Source organism: Olea europaea, unplaced genomic scaffold, assembly GCF_002742605.1.
Source record: "Olea europaea var. sylvestris unplaced genomic scaffold, O_europaea_v1 scaffold859, whole genome shotgun sequence".
NCBI lineage: Eukaryota > Viridiplantae > Streptophyta > Magnoliopsida > Lamiales > Oleaceae > Olea > Olea europaea.
This window is the reverse complement of record NW_019267042.1, coordinates 99489-120481: the sequence shown is the minus strand read 5'-3', so window position 1 is coordinate 120481 and position 20993 is coordinate 99489. Positions and strand designations below refer to the sequence as shown.

Below are 20993 nucleotides of genomic sequence, written 5' to 3'. Positions count from 1 at the left end.
TGTGCTAAGCAGATTAATGACTTTGAATCTCACAAGTCATTTATAAGCCAAGACCCTACACTAGAACTCCAACTTAACCACCACCTTCATACAGATCACGCCGTACTAAAATACCTAATGACCAAGAAGGATGCTAAGTCGAAATTGATCCATTGGGCATTACTGCTGCAAGAATTTGATATCAAAATCCGGACGAAAGTGTGGCAAAAATGTGGTAGCAGATCACCTATCGTGATTGAAATTTGAAAAACCAGAAGAATTAGTGGATATCAATGAGATTTTTACAGATGAGCAGATATTCAATGTAGAAAAAGCATCGTGGTATGCAAATATTATCAACTATTTAGGTAAGTCTATTCCACCACCAAATTACTCAAGTCACCCGAGAAAAAAGTTCTTTGCCAAACTGAAGTACTATTTTTGGGAAGATCCTATTCTCTATAGACGAGGGGTCGATCAAATTGTAAAGAGGTGTATACCTGAAGATGAAGTACCCGAGATTATTAAACATTGCCATTCATCTGCCTATGCAAGACATTTTGGAGTTTCAAAGACTACTGCAAAGATTTTACAGTCAAGGTTTTATTGCCCTACATTGTTCAGAGATGCCTTTGAAATTGTCAAGAGTTGTGATATATGTCAACGCACTGGGAATATCTCAATGAGAAATGAAATGCCACTTAACAATATATTGGAAGTTGAGATATTTGATGTCTGGAGAATTGACTTTATGGGACCTTTTTCCCAATCGTTTTCCAATCAATATATCCTGGTGGTCGTCGATTATGTGTCTAAGTATGTGGAAGCAGTTGCATGGCCAACAAAGGACGCAAAGGTGGTGATTGGGTTCTTAAAAAAATACATCTTTATCAGATATGGTACACCGCAGAAGATAATCAGTGATGGGGCAAATACTTCTACAATCGCCAATTTGAGCAGTTGTTGAGCAAATATGACATTAAACACTGTGTAGCTATCCCATATCATCCACAGACCAGCGGGCAAGTTGAAATTTCTAATTGACAGTTAAAGAGAATAGTTGAAGTTACAATCAATTTATCCCAAAAATGACTTGTAAAAAAAGCTGGATGACGCATTGTGGGCATATAGAACAACATTCAAGACACCGATAGGCATGTCTCCATACCGCCTAATTTTTGGAAAAGCGTGCCTCCTTCGACTAGAAATAGAACATGTGCTTATTGGGCTATGAAACAGATAAACAAGGATTTGAAAGCCGTTGGTGAAAAGCATTTACTACAACTTAGTGAGTTAGATGAATTCGGATGGAAGCATATGAAAACTCAAAGCTTTATAGCACCAAAAAGTGGTATGACTTACACATTCAGAAGCGAGTGATTGGAGTGGGATAGAAAGTTCTATTACACAATTCGAGACTCAAGCTCTTCCCGAAAAAATTAAGGTCAAGGTGGTCGAGTCCTCACACTATCACAAATATTTTACCATATGAAGCCATAGAAGTCAGCCATGAAATAAAGGATACCTTCAGAGTTAATGGGCAAAGACTGAAACATTACTGAGGCAATGACTTCTCAAGCAAAAGTCTATCGTTCAACTTGGAACACCAAATTGAAGCAAAAGAGGAAAAGTCGAGCTGTTGACTATAAACTAGAGTTGGGTGGGAAGCAACCCACTGTATCTTTTTTATTTATTTTGTTTTTCGCATTAGCTTAGGAATTTTTTAATTTTACTTTCACATTTTCGATAGTTAGGTCATACAGATCATCCATGCATATCGAAATAGCATAAACACTACCCACACAAAGCCCTATGCATCAAGCACGAGTTGGGATTGATTTATTTATTTTTGATGATTGGTGTGAAATTCAAGCATTTCGAGGCACAAAGTTGTTTTTCAAAAAAATTTTGGGGTTATTGTGTGATTTCAAATCAAAAATTGGTTTTGGCACTAAGTCTATGGCCATCACATATTCCATGTTGATTAAAATACTTTCAAAAAATTTCAGATATGTGAGAGGCCGGGTCAATTCACCATTGAAAACCACATTTTGGGACATATTTGATCAAAGTCGTGTTTGTGGAGTCAAATGTATTTTCAATTTTTTTTTCGTTGCATATTCATCATTCTGAAGAAAAGGGGAAAAAATCGTTTGTCTATGCAGTTGCACAGAACCGACAAAGTGCCCATAGACAGTCGCATAGACACTTACCAAACACTCAAGGGAGGCAATGTACTATACCATCCTACCACATGGAATAACACCATGCGGCAGCATGGTAGAGTTAGTTACGAGTTTTTAAAAACCCGTAACTTGACTCTTCACTTCACAAATCTCACCTCCATCACTCGATCTACGAACTCTAGGACATGAGATTTCTCCAAATTCACGACACTAACTCGCCCATTCCACACCGAGACCTCAACTTCAATTGGAGCCATTCATCACTAAACTTACGCATTTATCCCATATCATCAATTCAAAGGTATGAATCCCGTCTCTCTCCCTCGATTATGCCTCGGTTCTTGGTTATTTTCGATTTACTCTTGCAATTTTGTGGTGAAAAGGCTTGAGTAGATGTGTGATTATGGGACATATGTGTGTTTGTGCATTATGGGATGATCATACTTATTAAATCATTCATATGATGGAATTCAAGGTAGTACACACAAAGTGTTTGTTAAAATGCCTAGGTGATAAAAGTTATAGATTTATTCAAATCTTGCAATGGGCATGAGTTGCAATTGAATTGGGGTGTAATTTTTATGAAATCCCGTTGAAATTGAATTGAATTGGGGTGTACATTTTGATGAAATCCCGTTGAAATTGAATTGAAGGCCATACCAAAACCCAATACCACGACACAGAGGCACCACTTGGTTAGTTCACAGCACTCCACGTCATGTACTTTGCACCTTACATTTCCTAACCAAACAACCTTCAATTGATTTAAAATTTGAATATGTGGTAGACCACATTGAATACTTCCATATGCCCAGAGATCACCTGGGAAAATTTTGATATTTCTCGATGATGCCCTCCTCACTTGGTCATGGGTCAAAATTTCATAAAGTGCATATTGGGCCTAGTTTTGTTGGTTTTTCATATTTTTGCAATATTAATGCTATCTTGACACTAATTTCATGAATATTTCTATTATGCATGCATCTTGAAGCAAGTTTGGTGGGTTTTCGTGCTATGTGTTTGATATTTCACGCTTCCTTGCTAATCTATTATACTTTATGGTCTAAATTGAAATTAGCGTGTTTTTGCAAGATGCCGCCTAAGAGAATTTCGATAGGGAAAGAAAAAGTCGGCTCATCTTCAAGAACAGAGCAAACTAGAGAGCCCGAAGGGGACATTTAGAGATTCTTAAACACTGAGACCATAGGCCGATATGAGAACATCATACGCAATTGGGAGATGCTTCCTAAAAGACCTATTCGACTTTATGATTTCCCAGGTTTTGTATTGGTGAACCTGGTTTAGATTTGTGGTTGGCACAAATTAGTAGAGCGGCCACACCCAGTATATGAGAGTTTACTTCAAGAGTTCTTTGCAAACTTCAACAGTGAGATTGACACCCCAGGTTCGAAACATATACATCAAACATGGGTAAGAGGAAGTGGATTATGATCTCTCCGGATGTCATCCATGACTACTATCATCTATCCATGGATAATGTGGTTCACATCCCAACTGAATTCAACTGGAATGAAGTGGCAAAGGTACTCATGGGACTGGAAAATGCATGGCCCCTTGCAACTACTGAGTGGCATCAGATTGAGCTCACACCTTCCATAGCCATTCTATGGCTATTCATGTGGCACAATTTCGAGCCCACATCACGCAGGACTATATTTACTGATCAAATAGCAGGGTTTGTTTACCATCTGGTTCGAGGTTACAAGATAGATCTCGCCACTCTTATCTACAATCAAATATACACTATGGGAACTTGGATGGATTGGCATGCGAGTTTGATCTTCCCGAGCCTCATCAGCGACATATGTAGGGCTGCGAACATCACTATCCTTCAAGAGAGGTGCCTAAAAACCCAGTCCCCCGTTAAAGCAAATTTTATTATATATATGTTTATTTGCATGGTAAATGTGTAATACAACATATATGATTGTTACGATGAGACTTCTGAATGCAAAACCCCTCAATAAAATATGAAGTCATAATTATAATCACCTTCCATTATTATAGTGAAAAACCAAAGTCTCAAATCGTCTCAACTTGTTGAGTACACTCAATGCTGGTATATTAGAAATATGTTTGACACTACAAGTTTGACTTAATTAATATTTATCTTTTGTTGAGTACACTCAAGGAGATGAATTTTAGAAGCATATTAAGCTAACACATAAGATATGTGAAGACAAATTGTTGTAGGCTTAATGATCTGGGAGTTGTATGGAGATACAATTGATAATAATATCTACCCAAATGTTTTATTAAAGCTTGTTGAGTACACTCAAGATCTAAATATAACAGATGGGATCCCAACCCACTGGGAGTTAAGTATGGACTCCATAAATTTATGTGAGAGGGTCATAAATTTTAGTTAAATAGTGGGAGCATAATTAATTTAATAAAAGTTCATGTTAAATTAATTGATGCATTTTTTATATTATTCTTTTCTTTTCGTCATTTACATTTATATTGAATCTTGAGTAACCATTTGTTTAGAATGGCATACTACATGCCAACAACCAAATTAAATTTTCTTGATTAGCACCGTAACTTGAGAATTGTCCCCAGGCATGAGAAAATCGGTTATGTCCTTGAATAGCCCTTTCCAGAGACACCTGCTGATGACTCGATTAAGGAAGAAGTGGCTACTGTAATAAACATAGTGATGACAATAGTACTGCACATATGTGATGCTTGCAACTATGTTACCGAGTCACAAAAGCAACTTGAGAGTATAGATGCTAATGCATGATTTTTCATTTCAAAGAGTTGTATGATAATAATCATGTGTGGAAGGATATGAGACTTCTAAGAAACTATACCGATGCAAAATGACAGAGTAATCTTCAGTCGATGCTTAGACACTGAAGATGATCGACGTTGAGAATTGTCTCAATGAAGTTCAGTCATGAACTACGAACTAAGTATTAACTTAGCTCTGCAATTTATGTCAGAGAGTTATTCATACTAATTATGAATTATGATATGAATAAGTTCGAATGCACACCCATTGAGTTACTTAACATGCTTATGACTGTTATACCCAATATCAAAGTGAAAAGTGGGCAAGCCATTGAGTCCTCTATGGGTATTAAGAAGAAGTCTAAAAGGGCTTTGGGGAAAGCATCAATATAGCTGAAACGGTCAAAGCGAAGGACAAATACCAAGTCTAATGACCATTCGTTTCATTATAGAATGAAAAGATCATTGGAACAAATATTGCAAAGCTTACCTCTACTTCATGAGCTTCTTAGGTATTTGATACCAGATATGGATCTCATATTTATATAAATATGGAGGAAATAAATAGAAGTAAACCACTGTGAAAGGGAGAAGTTGACCTACACGTTGAAGATGAGCAAAGATTGCTGCATTGCCTATAGGAGCAAACTTCTTGTTGTTGCCTTTTAGCTTAGTATTGGAATTAGAGAAATGTTACTTTGTACCCACCATAGCTGGAACATTAAAACGAATTTCATGTTCAAACATGAACTATTTTAAAGTTAAGAACAATTGTTGTTCCTGCTTATCTTGATTAAGATCTTAATAGTTATGGTAAGCTACAAAAATAACATTTATGTTCTAAACACTAAGCATTCTATAATGAGTATAGATGTTAAGAGCCATAAAAGTGATAATCTGAACAATACCCAAATCTGGTATTGCAGACTTGATCATATAGATGAAATGCAATTTCAAAATTACATAGAGATCCGTACGTAGAGTCAATTGATTTTGAATCGTTTGACAAGTGCAAAACATGCATATTTGGCACAATACATAGATATTGGCATAATACATAGTGATGTATATGGACCCATGTCAATTAATGTCAAATGAGGTTTCTTTAATGTCATCAATTATCATGTATACTTGATGAAATTCAAGCATGAAGTTCTTGAAAGGTTCAAAGGATTTAAGCTAGAAGTAGAGAAACAAATAGGTAAAGATACCCTCATATTAAGATCTGACCGAAGTGAGAATATCTTAAAGATAAAATTTAGACTATCTAAGAGAAAATGAGATTCTCTTGCAGTGAATTCCTCCATATACACTGCAACATTGTGGTGTATCTGAACGGAGGAATCGTAAACTACTAGATATAGTCCAATTAAAAATGAGCCATGCAAATTTCCCAAAATCATTTTGAAGTCATGCACTGATTGCAGTGTGCTGCACACTAAATCATATCTCATCTAAGCTGGTTAACAGAATTTCGTACGAGCTATGGAAAGGCAATAGTTCCAACTTTTCTCTTATGAAAGTTTGAGACTGTGACGCTTATTTGAAGCACATTGAATCGGATAAACTTGAGTATATATATCCGATGAATACATATTTGTGGGATATCCAAAATAAATATTTGGATATCAATACTATTAAGAAGAAAGTCTTTGTCTCACGATATATCGTCCTCTTAGAGAAAATGTTTATTCTAGGAGAGGGCAGTGAGAGCAAAATAGAACTTTAAAGAGTTCAACAGTTCACAGATATAGTTAACCAAGTAGATGAATCTGAGTTTGATCCTATATCTAATGTGGGCCATACTCTTGATCAGGAAGTAGAGACTCCTGAATACATGTCAGCTCTGTATGAATCTAGTAGAATTATTTGACCTTCAAGAAAGCACGAATCCGTGATTACTAATCAGGTATTACTGATCCAGGAAGATGAACATAATTGTACAAAAATAAAGTCAAGTGTTGACTTAAAAGAGATAGCAAGAGGCCATGAAATTCGAGATGAACTCGACGTATGTGAACAAGATTTGGACCTTGGTCAACTCTCTTAATGGGACAAAACCCATAGGTTGTAAATGGTTACAATAAAAGGTTGACATGGATGGGAATATTCATACATACAAAGTAAGGCTAGTAGCAAAAGGTAACAAACAAAGACAATGTGTTGTCTTTGATGAAAGCTATTGCCTGTAGCCATGCTAAGGTTCATTCGAATTTTGGTTGCAATAGTTGCACATCATGACTATGGGTTAAAACAAGTCTGTTGGAGCTGAAATCTTCGATTTGATGGAAAAATCAAAATGTTTGATTTTATCAAATATGAAGATGAATTGTATGTTTACAAGAAGATTGTGAGAGCATTGTTGCGTTCCTAATGTTATAGGAAACGATATCCCTATACTTCAATCGTTGAAATAATGGTTGTTAAATGATTTATTCAAGAACGGTATAACAGAAGCAACTTGATCTAAAGAGATAGATCTCGAGGATTGCTTAACTCATCCCAATCTATATAGATAAAATCTTGAGAAGATTTTATATGGAGAAATTGGTTTACTCTTGAACGATGTGTTGGAAAGGTTCCCAACATGAAATAATCGTTGATTCAAAGTAGAAACCTAATACATGATTGCTTCAGAAGCAACAAAGAGTTGCAATGTGGATCAAAATGTTCATTAATGAACTTGGAGTAGTTCCTAATATTGTTGATCACATGCCATTGTATTGTGATAACAATAGAGCTATCGCGCAATCGAAGAAACTAAGGTCTTATCAATTATCCAAATATGTATTGAGACGGTACAATCTTATCAGAGAGATAATACATAGAAATGATGAGAAGAGAAAAACGAATTCCCACAATTAATTACAAATCCATTGACAAAGAGTTGTCGCAGTATAAATATGATCTTCATGTAGACTCTTATGATATTGGATATATATGTGATTAGATCTAGTACAAGTAGGAGTTTGTAAGTGTTATGCCCTAGGTTCAATCAACCTTGGACATAAATACTTTTAATATATAATTAATGCAATTTAATGGTAGATCTATTATTTAATTAATAAACAATTAAATTAAATAATAGAGTTCGTAGATTCAAATTTTCGCAATTTGTTAATTACAAGAAGTTGTGATTGTGATATACAAATTACATATGATTGAATCTTAAATCATCCATGGTTGTAAGTGATAACGAGATACGGATATTGTTATTACGGATAGATCATCACGTGTGGCATTTCTTACTTGTGAAGTAAGTAGCTGATCTCACAAGCTAAAGTGTGATAACGCTTGAATGAACAAGAGGATGTTTTGTTATAGAATAAAACATTGGGGACCCGCCTAGAGATTCCACATGGATAACTATCTGAGTGTCAATAGTTAATCTCTAACGTTCGGTAGTGGGATTAGTCCTTTGACTTGAGTTCGTCATAGTACCTTATATGAGGATAGTTATGCTTTGACGGTATTGGATGTTGCTCTGCCAAGGGCGGCTAATACGGCATTGTTTGGATATGTCAAGAATCGTATGAAGGTTGTGAATAACTAATAGAGGATTCGTCACTCTTAGATAGTAAGGGATTATGATCTGCAACGAAATCCTTAGCCAATGTATACTCATAAGTCGAAAAAGAGTTTTTGACTTATATGGACTTAATAGTGAAATGAAAGATATGATCAATAATCGAGATTGACACACTTCCATATCTCGTAATTGATCGGATCATATTGACAAAGGGATTATAGTTTCAAGTTAAACGAACGAGTTTGATTTTGTCATATAAAGTGACATTTTTCGTCACATGTATTGCCCTGACACATTGCTAGATGTCAATCTGGAACGACAAGTGTGAATTGGTGATAAATTAAAAGGATGTTTTAATTTATCAATTTTGATTAGATCAAAATAATATTTCACGTCGTTATGCATCGTGATCGGGAACTTAATGGGTCACACACAAAAGGAGAACTAGAAGATTGTGATTTATCAATTAATTAATTTAACAAGCATAGGATAAATTAATTGAGTTGCTTATTTATAGGCCAAAATTAATTAATTTGATTAGTTAATTCACGGACCGAATTTAATTAAATGAATTAATTAATTATTGGACCGAGTCAGGCCAAGCCCATTTTGACTTATATAAATAAGTGATTAGGGTTTACAATTTTGTAGAAAATTCATTATTCTTACTAGTACAAGAAGAAAATCATAATCTTGCAATCTTATTTTCTGTGTGGATCACCGTTAGAGGCTGGACAACTGGACAATTGGACAGCTGTGGGTGACAGATCGAAGTTGCTGGAATGAAAAGAATGGCAAAAGGTTTGCAAACTATTAAAGGTACATATTTTATTACAATTCCTATCTAAACACAAAGATGAATCATGGTGAAAATTGAGAACTGTTTTTATTTTTCACTGTGTACGTTAAGTAGATTCCCAACAGAGAATCCTCTAGGTCGTTTCATATATACCTCCTCCTCTAAATCTCCATTGAGAAATGCTGTTTTCACATCCATTTGTTGTAATTCACAAATTGGGCTACTAATGCCAAAATAATACGTAGGGAATCTTTTTTAGATATCGGAGAGAAGGTGTCCATGTAATCGATTCCTTCCTTTTGAGTAAATCCGATAGCAACAAATCTCACCTTATATCTCTCAATATTGCCTAGTGAGTCTTTCTTCGTCTTAAAGACTCATTTACAGCCAATGGCTTTGGCACCACTATGCAACTCAACAAGATCCTAGACTCCATTGCTTTTCATAGAACTAATTTTTTCTTTCATGACATTATACTATGATTCTGACTCTTTACAACTCATGGCTTGTGAAAATGAATCAGAATCAATTTCGACTCCAATAGTGTGGTCAGGTTTATAATCACTAAGAATTGTTGTCATTTTGGTTCTAGTAGATCTTCTTAACGTTGTACCATCATCTTCCTGAGTTTTGTTCTTGGTTTGATCACTCCCACTAATCAAGTCATTCTCAAGAAACTTAGCATTTCTTGATTCCACAATCCTAGTGCTGTGAGATGGACAGTAAAATCTGTATCCTTTAGACGTTTCGGCATATCCAATGAAATATCCACTAATGGTCCTTGGGTCCAACTTCTTCTCTCGTGGATTATAGATCCTCACTTTAGACGGACATCCCCTAACGTGTATATGTCGCAAGCTTGGTTTCCAACCTTTTAATAATTCAAATGGTGTCTTTAGGACAGCCTTAGTTGGAACTCGGTTTAATATATACACTGTCGTCTTAAGTGCTTCAGTCCAGAAGGATTTAGGAAGATTGGAGCTACAAAGCATGCTTTACACCATGTCCAATAATGTTCTGTTTCTTCTTTCTGCTACACCATTCTGGTCTGGTGAACCAGGCATGGTGTATTGGGCAACTATCCCTTGCTCTTGAAGAAACTTAGTGAACGAACCAGGTGCTTGTCCATCTTGTGTGTGTTTATCGTATATTCTCCACCTCTATCTGATCTTACAATCTTAATCTGCTTCTCATATTTTTTCTCTACTTCAGCCTTAAAGGTTTTAAAAGCATCCAATGCTTCGTTCTTATTATGAAGCAAGTAGAGATACATATATCGCGAGTAATCATCAATAAAGGTGATGAAGTATTTTTGACCTTGTGAGTCCGTGTCTGGACTCATATATTAGTATGTATGATTTCTAATATGTTCGAACTCCAATTAGCATCTTTTTTGGACTTGTTGGTTTGCTTCCCCTTAATGCAGTCTACACATGTGTCAAAATCAGTTGAATCTAGAGTTCTAATATCCCATCATTTACTAATCCTTTGGTTCTATCCATAGAGATATGTCCTAATCTCTGATGCCACAACATAGATGAGTTTTTGTTAATATTACACCGTTTAGTACCAGTATGGACATGCATTGAACTATAAGTGATATTGTTTTGTAAATTAATCCGATAAAGACCATCAGACAAAGTACCATTCCCAATACAATTAGAATTATATAATAAACCGAATGATGTGTTTGAAAAATTAAAGGAATATCCCAAAGGTACAAGACTAGAAATAGAAATCAAGTTTCGTGAAAACCTTGGAACATAAAAGGTCCTATCTAATTTCAAAACAAAACCACTACTTAAAGTTAAATTGCATGTTCCTATAGTCTCCACACGTGAGCCCATCTTGTTTTCAAATAAGATATTTAGTTCACTTCCCACTGACTTCCTTAGGATTCGCATACCCTGCAAGGAGTTCGCAACATGTACTGTAGATCTTGAGTCAATCCACCAGCTGTTAACATTTATATTAACCATATTAAATACATAACAAACAAATGAGGTTGGATTACCTTTATCCTCAAGCCAATTTTTGAATTTGGCGCAATCTTTCTTCATGTGTCCATTTTTTATTTATTTATAGAAGTAACACTTTGTCTCTTTCTTAATATTAGCTTGGGTTAGGATTTTACCTTTCCCTTTCTGATTGGCTTGATATTTTCCCTTCCTAGGGGTTGTAGTCAACATTGCACTTTCACCTTGTTCCGTTATTAGTCTTCCTTCTAGTTGAACACACAGTCATTAATTCATTAATTGACCATTTATCCTTATGTGTTGTATGGGATTTTGAAAGGTCTATACTCTTGTGGAAGACTATTCAAGTTATAGTGCACAAGGAAGGATTCAAACATCTCAAACTTGAGTTTCTTAAGTTGAGCCGAAATGTCTCTCATCTACATAATGTGCTCGTACACACCTTTTACAGTGGTGAGTCTTAAGGATGAAAACTTCATTATAAAGGTGCTTGCATATACCTTATCTGAAATGATGAATTGATCGTCAATGGCATTTATCAAGTCGTGGACCTTGTTATGCTGATCGACGGAACGACGTATACCAGCAGAAATTTTAGTCTTTATGAACATTACGCTGAGACGATTAGATCGCTCTCATTTTTCATAAAGTGCGATGTCTAATGTAATGCTTGTATTGGTAATTTTAGGTGGTTTGTCTTTCCTAATAATATAATCAATATCCATCCACTCTAAAAGGAGAAGAATTCTCTCTTTCCATACTTTATAGTTGTCACCCTTTAATTCGGGAATATCACAACGAATATAAGAGAAATTGGCAAGCTGTGAAGCTGCACAATATTAAAAACGCTTATGTTAACTTGAGACTTAATTGAATAGATTACATATTTTGCCAATGTAAATCATGCCAAAATTGAATATAATGACATACAGATTGCCTGTGGGCTAAATTTTTAATTCAATTATATTCAATTATTTCTTATGATAGAATTATCAAAGTATGCACTTGATTCATAATTTGTTTATTATGAAAACAATTTGATATTCTATCGCAAAGAAACTTTATAATAAAACTATCAAATTATGTACTTATTCGTAATTCCTATGGGCATATTATGAAATAATTTGATATTTTATTCTAATTAATTATATAAATATAACAAAAATTCCCGTGGGATAAAATTCGTTATATAAAGTATAATTAATTACAATCTAATGTCTTTAATCCTTATCCGATCTCGATCTTAATATATAATTCTACTTAATTAAAGATGCCGTGGCTAATCCTTAATTAAATAAAACTACATAGATCACTAGACATTAACTATTTTATGCACTCAATATGAGAATAATTCTAATAGTTAATTAACATGTAATGATTATGCACAAAATATTCTCATAAATACTAAAAATTGCATAAAATTCAACTCATCTAAAAATTGCATGTATAAATTAACTCACGAAAACTAAATAAGAGCATAATTTAATTCAATGTAAAGTTGCATATATTATTCTAAACATAAATAATTAATGTATGCATTCCCAAGAATTAAACCTTTACGCACAAAATATTCTCATAAATACTAAAAATTGCATAAAATTCAACTCATCTAAAAATTGCATGTATAAATTAACTCACGAAAACTAAATAAGAGCATAATTTAATTCAATGTAAAGTTGCATATATTATTCTAAACATAAATAATTAATGTATGCATTCCCAAGAATTAAAACTTGGGGGGGGGGGGGGGGGGGGGGGCACTAAGTTAATACAAAAATCTGCCCAAGTGTGTGTGTGTCTGTATATATATATAAAAGAAATAGTCCTGTAAAAATCGACCCACCAAAAGTGAGCATTCTGACCCAATTTAAATGCTTTCATTTCCGATTGTCACAAGGTTCATGGCCCAATGAACAATTAAAAACATATATGTGTGGCCCAATAAAATTACTTATGATTTTCAAATGGGCCCATACATAATGTCCCAGCAACAGTAACGGAAATATGAAATTCAGAAAATAACCATCTTCTCCATTTTGGAAAAAGACAGTCTTCTTCAACCCTTAGCCGGGTCAATTTCGACCAGTTAGAATCCGCCTCAAATTCAACCATCTCAATATCAAAACTCAAGTTCTAAAACATTCAAGAGGCTAGGAAATTGATTTTATGGAGAAATCTCCATTTATTTTCAAAAAAAAAAAGAAAAAAAAAAGAAATCGGTCAAAGAAGATCAATTTTCCAGATTGATAGTGAAACACCAAGACAGAGGCAATATGGGGCTTTGATACCAAATGTTAGACAAAAATTGATCCAAAAGAACATAAGTTGAAAAGAGATCGAGAAACTGAAGGCCCATGAATCGAATTTCATACCTCCAACCAGTGGTGGTGTTCCAAAGCTCTCCCTTTGATCTGGTGGTGGCATTTCTAAGCTCTCAACACTTCAAATTGATGGTGTATCTTCTATTTTCTGTGGTGTTTGAGCTTAGGGACCAAAACTCCTTTTAAAGCCAACTTCCATCAAGTTATGGCTTCAATTATCTTTCAATCAATGGCCTAATGAATCCTGAATTGAAGTTTTATTTATGTTGAAACTAAATGATGAATGTTGACCATCAATATAAAGGAAATAAAGAGACAAATCTGTTACATGATGATGTTGGGCTGAAAAACAGAATGTAGAAACTTTCACGATGCAAACTATATCACAATCTATTTTAGAAATATGACCCATCTTTACACAAAATATTAATAAAACGAACATCTCTGTGTTTTCAACAGTTAGGGGTCGTGTGATTGCAGTATCAAATGTAAATGGCATTCGAAGTGCTCGCAGGACTCTGATATTTTGCAGCATGAGATGGATTATTCACAAAATTACTGTCATCAACTTGAGTTTTCCTTGAATGATTCCTCTGCAATAACCCAACAAAGTAATTATTAGCCCACTTCTCCTCATCGCTAGCCTTAAGGAAGACAACTAATTGAAAAGCATTTTGTGATCAAAGCATCACTCATGAGCTGTCTGCCTCACCTTCCAAAGGAACATTTTGTGCTTAAGCTGATGTTAAGTCGAGCATTACTCATTTCAAGAAAGTGATCAAAGCATGACCACATAAATAACTCCTCCAGCGATGTATACAACTTCAAATAAATAATTAAAAAAAAAATCACTTTCTTTTTTATATTATTTATCTGAAATTTATTTGTACTTTTTTGAAAATTTTGGAATTGTAGTTGTAATTTATTCTTTATTTTTTTCTTTTATTTTTCTACATTTTATATTTTTCTTATTGAGAAAATAGATGAAAATAATGTTTTTCGTAATGTAATGTGAAAATAAGGATGAAAATGTGAAAAAATAAAGGTAGGAACGTTTTGCACAACAATATTGAAATGTAGGACGTTTAATGCTAATTATGATTCTAATAATTTATTTGAACTCATTTGCAGTTTCTTAAGAAGTTTGAGAGTATAATTGCAAATTGTTCTTTATTTTTTTATTTTATTTAAATAGTAGAGTAAATTTGTCATTTTATATTTTTTTTATTGAGAAATTAGATTAAAATGATAATTTTCGCAATAAAAAGTAAAAATAGGGGTGAAAATGTCAAAAAATGAAAAGTATGGACATTCTGAATAATAACATTAAAAAATAAGGATATTTTATACTAATTATCCTTACTTTAATAACTCAAATTAAATTTTTATTTTTATGTAACCATTCTATTTGCAACTATGCCCAGAACTACCCGTCAATAGCACACATCGACAAAATACAGGACGTGGCATTTGTTCAACGTTAAATAAAACTTTTTCCTCATAAGAAGCCATGACCTAAACTAAACGTTAGTAGTACACACCGACAAAATGTAGAATTTAGCATTTGTTTAATGTCAAAATTAGCAATTTTTGCCCATAAGAAAATTAGAATGGATAGATTAAGGCGTAAGATTTAACTTTGCGCAATCATTTTTCAATTTATATAGCAAATTAAATGTTGGTTTAACGTTAAACAAGCGCCAGATCATGCATTAGTACGAGATTCGAGGGGCTGAGCCAGAAAATAATTATAAGGTGGGCAAAATTTTCAAAATTCTGGATAAACTTGTGTTACAAGAGATCGAGTTTAGAAGACTACGCTCACCTAAAAAATATAAACTGATAGAATGATGATAAACATAAGCAAGTGTTATATATCCACCAATCAATTTTTTATTTTTAAAAAAAAATACTTAATGAGTACTATTCTAAAGAATTTTACAACCAGTTGTTTCAAACAGGTAAAAGCTTTGATAAAAAAAGACAACTGAAAGTATATTATTATACGCCATCGTTCTGAAAAGACTATTTAATGTGGACATCTATCTTTTTATACCAACAAATTCCAAGGTGAGTAAAGAATCCACCCAAAGTACCAAAAAAAAAAAAAAAAAAAAAAAAAAAAAAAGGAATTTCGAGTGTAAAAAAAAATTGTTTCTTTCACGTCCATGTGTCAACTTCTATAATATACATATAATCTGATTATTTATATATGAATAAGTTCTTTTCAATATTCTTTTTATCATAAGATTAAATATAAAGCAAGTTAATTATTTTGATAGTAACGTATATTTCATGATCAAAATAAATAAGTTTCTTTCTTATAAGTATAAATAAGTAATGAAAATATTTTTAGAACTAAAAAATTTAATTACTAGCCAAATATTTAACGTCCCTTGCTAATAAAATAACTAATTTATTTTAGCTCTAATCAATACGTTTTTATTTATTATAAATATATAATTACAAGTAAAACACGCATTAAATAAAAATCTAATTTGGTAATAAATTGTTCTCATTTCATTAAAATCATATTTGGATAATTGGAATTGGACCGAAACTCAATATGAAGCTGGGCTAATATTGAATTTGGGTCAATTTAACTTTAAAAGGGGATCTTAAAATAACTCCTAGTGTTAAAGATTACATTTCATAAATAATAAACTCATTAAAATATTTCAAAAATCAGGTGGTAAATAAATTTATTAAATATTAAAATATAATATAATATACATTAAGTATTTCCATTCATGCCACCTCATCCACCCCATCCTATTACCCTACTACACCATCTTCCCTTTACCTCTCCAACGGAGGCGGCCATCGACTCCGGCGACATTTTCGGCCATCACTTCGGCCACAGTTCTAGCCATTACTCGGCGTGGCAACTCCGGCGACTGTTTCGCGAGATCACTTCGATGCCTGCTTCGACGACCATTTGGTTATCCCTCCGACAAACCGCTCCAATGACTACTCCGACGTTGTGACCAACTTTGTCTTTAATGTGACTAATTGTGACCAAATTTGTATTCGGTGTGACCGTCTGTGACCAGGTCAATCTCAAGTCACAATTGATCACAATCAACACAAAATTAGTCATAAACAGTTACAACAAACACATATTTGATTGCATAGGATCACCACAAATAAATCTGCACACACCGCAGACCTGTGATTAACCATGACCTCTTCGATGTGACTAACTGTGACCAAAATTGTATTCAGTGTGACTGTCTGTGATCAGGTCAATATCAAGTCACAATCGATCACAGAACCATCATAGCCAACCACAGAACAATCACAACATACACCACTACTAGCGAACCAAATATGCACTACCTTACCAAATATGAGCCACCTTACCATGAACACCAACAACAAAATCACCACAGATCAGAAAATCACCGACACTGCAAAAACAAGCACAACTATTCCAAAACTCGGGTTAAACAAAAGATCTGATAAAAAAACCACCCATCACTAAAAATTTGATAAAGCTATGCCGGTTTCATCTCCTTCATCACCAAATCCAACACCAAAACTAATTTTCTTTCCACAACCACTCGTGAGCTCATCTTTACCATTCAATCACTCGCAGCCACCACCACCACCTATAAGCTTACCACTACTTTCAATATTATTAGCGGTCGGTGATACTTCATTGCGCCGAAAAGAGAGATGGTTGGGTGGGTGGTGGTAGAGAGAGAGAGAGAGAGAGGATAGGGCGAAGAAAGAGATGAGAAAATGAAAATATCTGGGGTTTGGATTTGGAAAGCAAATGGGGATGAAATGGGCTTCACTGCACCGAAAATGGAGCTGGTTGGATGGGTGGTGGGAGAGAGAGGGGGGGGGGGGGGGGGGATGGGAAAATGAAAGTATTTGGGGTTTGGATTTGGGAAGGAAATGGGTGGAATGGGAGGTGGGTTTGTAGGTTTAATTAAATTTTCATTAATTATAATTATTAAATCTAATTAACATATTATTTGTGAAATGAAAATTAATCATCCTTATTTTTTAAAATTATTCTTTAAATGTAGGTTTCTAAGTAATTTTTCCCTTTAAAAATCCTTTTGTCTTACCGTGTGGGTTGAGGCAGGCTTGGGCTATCCGCTCTCATGTTTTGGTCTCGGTCAATTGACCTCAAAGCATATCTTGAGTGATCAAAGTGTAAGATATGGAAATTGAAATGAGCAATATGAATCAATTGTATAAATTGAGTGTCCTCCGATTTAAAGGAACTTCTTTGGTTGACACATTCAAATTATAATCGCATTAGGTACAGCAAATAAAGCGTGTTTTATGCATTTATAAATCAAAAAGCACGCTTGATTTGTGAGCGTTTGTTTCACTGCACTGCTCTCAAAACCCTTCGAATCATCTGCGCTTGCTCGTAAGTTCTCTGCAATTCTTTATTTTAATTTTCTTCCCTTTAATTAGTTTTGTTGATTTTATAATTTTACTGTAAATCATTTCTATTAATTTATATGTAAAGCAGTTTATTTGATTTCATCACTTGCTCTGCATTTTAGCATAAATAATTTGCGTTCAGGTTTTCCTTTGTTTTTCTATAAATGTATTTCCGGTCAGGAAGATTTTTTTATGCATATATTTTTATGCAGTTCTTGTTGTAGAGTTTAATTTTGATTTCCGAATTTTAACAATTTTTACATAATTTTTTTAAACTAGGGTTTATGGAGATTGAATGAATTCATGGAGGTAAAATTAAATAATGGTGAGAATGCTGTAAAGAATGAATTTGAAGGTTGCAGTAGGTGTTTAGAATTAGAAGATAAATTTAAGAAATTGGAACAGAAATGTGCTACCTTGGAATTAGATGTGGAGAAGAAAAATACCACACTTGAATTTCTGGAGGGTAAGTTCAGTTTTTCGGAACTTGATAAGCTTGGGATTGAGGATGAGGTTAGAATATTGAGGGAGAGGAATGAAGAGCTTGAAAGGATAATTGGGAATGGTGAAAAGTCGATGGACAAAGCAGATAATTTGACGGAGGACGGGGAAGACCAGGTCACACAATTGTTGATTGAGAACAGGGTTTTGGATTGTGAGAAAAAGAAGTCTGAAAGCGAGGTAAAGATCTGGGAGGCTAAATATAAAGAACTAGAGCTGTTGGTGATGGAGTTGCATGGAAGAATGTCTACTGGAATGGTAAAAGTGGGATCGCTTTTGCCCGAAATTGATTCGGATAAGCTGAGCGAATTGATTAGAAAGAAAGATGGAATTGATGGTAGAACAAAAGATCAAGCAAATGAGCTTCGTCATGTGTCAGGTACTATCATTGCTATTTTCTTTTAAATATTTTGAAATGTTAATGGTTTGTGAGAATTTATGCAATTGAAGGCTGATGTTTTTTGGTAAAATACTTAACCACAATAATGTAACAGAAATGGAATGGTGGTTGGATGGATAAAGTGGAATTTTTGTGTTATCTTGAACGAATCTAATTCATGCATTTAATCTTTGTGTGGAAAATGATATTGGTTTTTCTATATCTATTCTCATATCCGTTACTATGTTGCTCAAACTGCACAGATAGAACACCATTTAAGGAGTTGACGCATGCTGAAGAAGAGGAACGAGGCATTCCTTGTGACACAAAACTGAAGAATGGTAGCCAAGTTAAAAAATGTCTGGGCTTTGCTGAAGAGAGCCCAAATAAGAAGATGGCTCCCTTAACACCAGGGGGTACTCGGCCTTCTGTTGGTCCTATTGACATCAGTGACAGCGATGATGATCCAAACCCCAACCAGCTTCAACGAAGAGAAAAGGTTTGTCGTTCATTTGATGGTGGATCAAGGGTTATTGTAGATAAAAAGGAGTCTCCCTCAACAGATAGATGTTCGAGGATTCTTGAATATAGTAGCGATGAGGAGGTCCTACGTACTTCAACTTCCAAGAGAAAAAGAGCTTCTAATATTGTTACCAGCGAGAGTGAAAGTGATGATGATGATAATGTTCCAATTTCTAGACTAAAAAGTAAATCCCTCCAGGAACTTAATCCAGATTTTCATGCGAACAGCTACTCTGTGAAAGATACCGATTCCAGGGACAAATTCAGAAAACCTGTGACACGACGGCACCTAGTGAGGCTGGGAAAAATTGAAGAGAAAGGTGGTTCTGGGAAAAGTAAATTTGAAAGTGCGGGACCTACAGATGAGACCATTGAAGGTGATGAAATGGAAGAGGATAGCTCAGAGAGTGAGGGTGAAAGCTTGGGTGGATTTATTGTTACTGACTCTGATATTTCAGAGGACAATGCCACTACCAATGGTAATAACATTTCTGAGGGGGATGGCACTTGCTTTAGTGAGGACTCTTCCGGTGATTCAGAAAATGCTTCACAAGGTGGTGCAAGCTATGATGAAATCATATCTGTTTTACGGAGGGCGCGAAAACATAAGAAGTGGGACTTTGAGGCAGATATGCTTGCTGATTTTGGTAAGCATCCTGAACTGTGCATGAAGGCAGTATGTGCACTTTATCGGCAACAAACATCTGTGGAGAAATCTAGTAAATCAGCAATAGTCCTCAATGGACGAGGGTTTAGCCAGTGTGATGCATTCAAGTAAGGGACTTAGATTTTACACAAGCATATGTCCAATGTCTTGATTGATTGATCATTATTGATATGTTTGATTGGTGTGATGATGTACTATTTTTAAGATTTTATTGAGTTACTTTCTCTTTACAACCTTACAGAGGCAGTGCCTTGGCGGAATTTCTTACTGATGGAGATCTACAAGGTGATGTGAAGAAATCTGTGGAGGAGTTGCAAGAATACAATCCAAGGGGGGCTGAACTCTGCCGAAAACTGGCTACGCACTACTCAAAGCAGTTATTTGCAATCTACAAGAATGAAGAAGACCAGTTGTTCCGACCTCAGCAACTTGACACTTCATAGGACATGGTATGGAAATGTTTCAAAGCTGAACATCATCAGCAAAAGGTTTTGCAATGATCGCTTATATTATTGTGGCAAAGTAAACTTTTGTGTGATTCGTGCAAGCTTATTTCTTGTACTTTGTATATTATGCAAGTCCCATGTATAAATATCTAGCATGAAATCTTCGAAATATTTAGTCATATATATGAAGAAACCTTTTTGCTTCTCTGGTTTTGCAAAATACGTAGTCACTGGTCATTCATTGTCTCTGTTCTCACAGAGGAGCAGGGCATTTGTACAAAAAATCGGTTTAGCATTTTAATTCCTTTGAGGTATCTTAATATTAATGTTTTTTTTATTATTAGAAGAGCCATGAATAGCTGTTTTCTGAAATTATTAAAGATTTATTTTGGGTTGAAGAATAACAGAATCGAGTACATGGATGATGCGGCCACAAACAGAAAATTTGAGAATTGATATTGTTATTATGCAAGTGCGTAAATTTCTCTGAACGCGTTGGGTGTGACTTGACAACTAAACGGGAT

At 34.6% G+C, this 20993-nt stretch overlaps 1 protein-coding gene across 1 annotated transcript; it reads left to right on the top strand.

The window, feature by feature from the left end:
- Window positions 1-17844: 17844 nt before the first annotated feature.
- On the top strand, window positions 17845-20674 carry LOC111391946 (protein IWS1 homolog A-like). Its single transcript, XM_023017231.1, has 4 exons — window positions 17845-17937; window positions 18234-18834; window positions 19098-20130; window positions 20265-20674. The coding sequence occupies exons 2-4, from the start codon at window positions 18258-18260 to the stop codon at window positions 20464-20466; spliced, it is 1812 nt and encodes a 603-aa protein (XP_022872999.1). The 5' UTR covers window positions 17845-17937; window positions 18234-18257; the 3' UTR covers window positions 20467-20674.
- Window positions 20675-20993: the final 319 nt, after the last annotated feature.

Coding starts and splice junctions, on each gene's coding strand:
- LOC111391946 (XM_023017231.1), top strand. CDS start 18,258: ATGGAGGTAAAATTAAATAATGGTGAGAATGCTGTAAAGAATGAATTT. Junction 18,835..19,097: donor TGAGCTTCGTCATGTGTCAG/GTACTATCATTG, acceptor CAAACTGCACAG/ATAGAACACCATTTAAGGAG. Junction 20,131..20,264: donor AGCCAGTGTGATGCATTCAA/GTAAGGGACTTA, acceptor ACAACCTTACAG/AGGCAGTGCCTTGGCGGAAT.